Source organism: Manihot esculenta, chromosome 6 (assembly GCF_001659605.2).
Source record: "Manihot esculenta cultivar AM560-2 chromosome 6, M.esculenta_v8, whole genome shotgun sequence".
NCBI classification, from domain to species: Eukaryota; Viridiplantae; Streptophyta; class Magnoliopsida; order Malpighiales; family Euphorbiaceae; genus Manihot; species Manihot esculenta.
Window position 1 is genome coordinate 8,149,487 of NC_035166.2, and position 3,966 is coordinate 8,153,452.

The window sequence follows — 3,966 nt, forward strand, 5'->3', positions numbered from 1 at the left end:
AATGGACTGATTCTATACAAAGATAGGCTGAAGGATCAATGTATTGCTCATAGTTGAATTATGATTCAGAATTCACAATCTTTGAATATCTATTAAAATATTAATGAATTGCCAACGCTAGATTTGGTTGCTTGAGATTCAAAATCAATAATAGAAGATCTAAATTTATGTGCAGCTAAAACGAATTCACGAGAGACAAATGACTTCAATTAATTCAGTGATATTGGAGTTATCTTAGAACTGTAAGCGAATTCATTCGACTACTATATATCATTTAGGAGAAAATCAATGAAATAGAACGAATATAATGATCAAATGTATGTAAAAATTCCCAAAATCCAATCTAATTGTTTCCGTTTCACCTTGGCCTCATTAAATCATGAAGAGCGCCAACCTTGGTGGATGCTTATTCTTCATTGTTGTGCATAAGCAAAGATGGTGGGTTAGAAAGATACTGCTTTAGCCTACCCATTTCATAGGCAACATCTAACATGGTTGGTCTTGTTGAAGGATTGTATTGTGTGCACATGAGGCCAAGCTCAATCAATTCAACAATAACTTCACTCCATAGTTTGTTACAGTAAGCAGGCATGGTAGGTGGAGCAATCCTAAGCATTGCTTCTTCAATGATCGGCTCGAGCTTTCGCGGGTAATGACTCTTCACCCATTCATGCAAGCTTGAACCTTCCTGAAAAATAACATCTGTGGGACGTTTTCCTGCTATGATTTCTAAAAGGAGGACTCCAAAGCTGTACACATCTCCCTGTGTTGAAGCTTTCCTGCCTATTCCATATTCTGCATGGACATGGAATTAATTAGTATATACACACATCAGTGGTAATAACTTATTACATATAACATAACACTACAACAAATTGAACCTTTTTTAGTGAAATTTTAGGTAAAAAAAATTACCACTAGTGCATTGAAATTTGTAGAAAACCACTAAAATTTCACTATTAAATAACAAAAATCGCCGCTAAAACTTTCAGCTTCCCAATTTTGTGAAAACTTAGCTAACTTGAATTTCAAAATCTCCGTGATTTTTATCCTAAAAAGACTAATTTCTTGTAGTGTAAAAATCACATATCAATAGTTACCCGGAGCAATATAGCCAACTGATCCACACAACAAGCCATCTGTTGAGCTAAAGGATACTGAACCACTAGTAGTAGTATTCTCGTTAATGCCATTAACCAATCTTGCGATTCCGAAATCCGTTACCAGAGCAGTCATGTCATCGTCTAAGAGAATATTGCTTGGTTTCAGGTCACAGTGCACAACTCTAATGGGGGAATAATGGTGCAAATAGGCCATCCCTTCAGCCACATCTCTGCAGATGCTTACCAACTGAACCAAATCCAACCCAGAGTTTAATCCATGGCTTGGGTATAGATACCTTTCAAGGCTTCCATTTGACATTAGTGGAAGAACAAGAGCTTTGAAATCTGGTTTGCTGCATATTGTGATGATTCTTATCAAATTTCTGTGCCTTGCTCTCTTTAGTACTTGGCATTCTCTTTTGAAACTCCCTGAAAGTTCCATTGCTGTCTTTGAATCCAGTACCTTCACAGCTATTCTTGTATTGTCTTGAAGAACTCCCTTGTAGACATGACCAAATTGGCCTGAACCAATCAGGCTTGAAGCACAAAACCCACCAGTAGCTTCACTGAGTTGCTGATATGAGATTCTTGGATACTGGAGCTCTTTGGTTTCTTTCTCTTCATCTACCAATTCCCCTTGATTGAACATCGTCAACTGCTTTCTGAATCTTGACCTGCGAACCAGGAACATGCACAAGAAGGGAGTGGCAAACAGTGACAAGAGTATAGGCAATAAAAAGGATCTATAGGCATGTTTCTTTCGACATCTTGACATGCCTTTTATTGTTCCACAAAGGCCTATATTGCCTAGGAAGGAGTCTATTGTCAACGAAGAAAATGCGCCCTTGTTGGAAACATTCCCTGAGAAGTTGTTGAAAGAGAAATTGAGTTGCTTGAGAGTTGACGATGCTTCAAGAGAAGGTGGTATTTCACCACTCAATTTGTTTGAAGAAACATCCAGTTGCTTAAGATAAGGCAGCTGACCTATTGAAGCAGGAAGAGATCCTTCTAGTATATTGCCTGAAAGATTAAGATGCTCTAGTGCAATGCAACTTCCAAGCTGCGTTGGAATGGTACCTGAGAGATTGTTTGAAGATAGATCAATAGCTAGCACCATATCCATTTTACTCAGCTCTAGTGGTAAAGGACCCTGCAAGAGATTGCTAGACAAATTCAGGTACAACTTCAAGCTTCTCAGTGCTGCAACTGCACTTGGAATTAGCCCAGAAATTTGGTTGTGAGAAAGGTCTAGAATCTCCAAATTGATGCATTTTCCCAGGCTTGGTGGTATGGTTCCTGAGAGCTGATTTTCATAAAGCATGAGTCTTCGCAACTGGGAGAGATTAGCAAAACTGTCAGGAATAGGACCTGAAAGCTTGTTTCTTGATAAATCAAGAAGACCCAAATGGGAAATGCCACCAAGAGCAGCAGGAATTTCACCAGAAAGTGAATTATTTGACAAGTAAACTCTCTCTAGTCTTCCCATGCGACACAGTTCAGGTGGGATGCTACCGTTCAAAAGGTTACTAGACAAGTTCAAGAGGGTGAGGTTTACAAGGTTTGAAATATGAGGAGGTATAGAACCATAGAGAAGATTCTCATCTAGATGAACCTGTACAAGCTTGGCCGGAAGGTCGCCAACAATGGGAGGTATCCGACCACCAAGGTTATTTCCGGCTAATTCAAGTTCTTCAAAGTTAGAGGAATTTACTAAAGAAGCTAAGAAAGGTTCAAGGTTGGTGTTACCATCCTGGCTATCAAAGTCATTATAAGACAAATAGAGGAACTGTAACTCTGGCATTTTACGAACAATCTCTGATGGCAGTTCCCCACTTAGCATATTTGATTCCAAGTCGAGCCATTTTAGTTTTGAAGAGTTGGAAAGAGCTTGAGGAACATGACCCACTAATCTATTTGACCAAAGCAAAAGATATCTTAATTCTCTAAGAGCATATTCATTCTTCAAAGGGATTTCGCCACTAAAAGAATTGTTGGAAAGGTCCATATACTCCAAAAAAGAGGACCCATTACAAAAAAATTGCACAGGAAGGTTGCCACCAAGCCTGTTACTGGCCAAATCAAGATACACTAGTTGTCGGAGAAATCCCAACTCAGAAGGGACATTTCCTTCAAGAAGATTCCACGACAAACTGAGTTGCCTGAGTTTGGACAGCTGCCCCAACTCTGCTGGAATATGGCCTTCAAAGAAGTTCCTCGACAAATCAAGAACCAACAAAGAAGAAATATTAGAAAGAGCTGGAGAAATCCTGCCGCTAAGTGACAGGTCACTAAGATCAAGCTGAAGTATTTGGTTGCTAGAATTGTTACACTTGACTCTTGTCCAGTTGCAGACATGAATGTTTGAGTTCCAGCTCTCAAGTGCTCCTTCAGGATCTAATGTGATCCCCGACTTGAAAGAAAGTAGAGAAGCTCTTTCCTTATCAAGCTGGAGCTGAGGATTTTGTTCTCCAGAAACCATCAAGAAGATGATGATCAAAGGTAGAGAAATTAAAATGGAAAATTTATAAGAACCCATTATGGTTATCAACTAGAAAGGATAGAAGACAATAGTTTCCAGGCAAAGAAATGCATGCATCACTGTATGGGCGGGGTTAAATGAACAGATGCTTTCGACCTCCTATTAATATATAGAAGCGTAAGCAATGACTTTAGTAGGAGGATATTGATTCTTAAGCACTTTTAAGGTTTTAAGGTTATGTTTGGTACAATATTCAAATAAAAACCTGTTCTATACCTAATTATTATATATTAATTAAATTCATATTAAATATTTCACCATTATCATTTCTACTATCAACACCGAGACTGTCCTTAATTATTATTATCGTTAAAAATAATTTTT

At 38.4% G+C, this 3,966-nt stretch overlaps 1 protein-coding gene across 1 annotated transcript; it reads right to left on the bottom strand.

The window, feature by feature from the left end:
- Positions 1–241: 241 nt before the first annotated feature.
- On the bottom strand, positions 242–3,702 carry LOC110617222 (putative leucine-rich repeat receptor-like serine/threonine-protein kinase At2g24130). Its single transcript, XM_021759875.2, has 2 exons — positions 1,101–3,702; positions 242–795 (listed from the first exon to the last, which is right to left on the bottom strand). Exons 1-2 carry the CDS (start codon positions 3,637–3,639, stop codon positions 407–409), a joined length of 2,928 nt encoding a protein of 975 aa, XP_021615567.1. The 5' UTR covers positions 3,640–3,702; the 3' UTR covers positions 242–406.
- Positions 3,703–3,966: the final 264 nt, after the last annotated feature.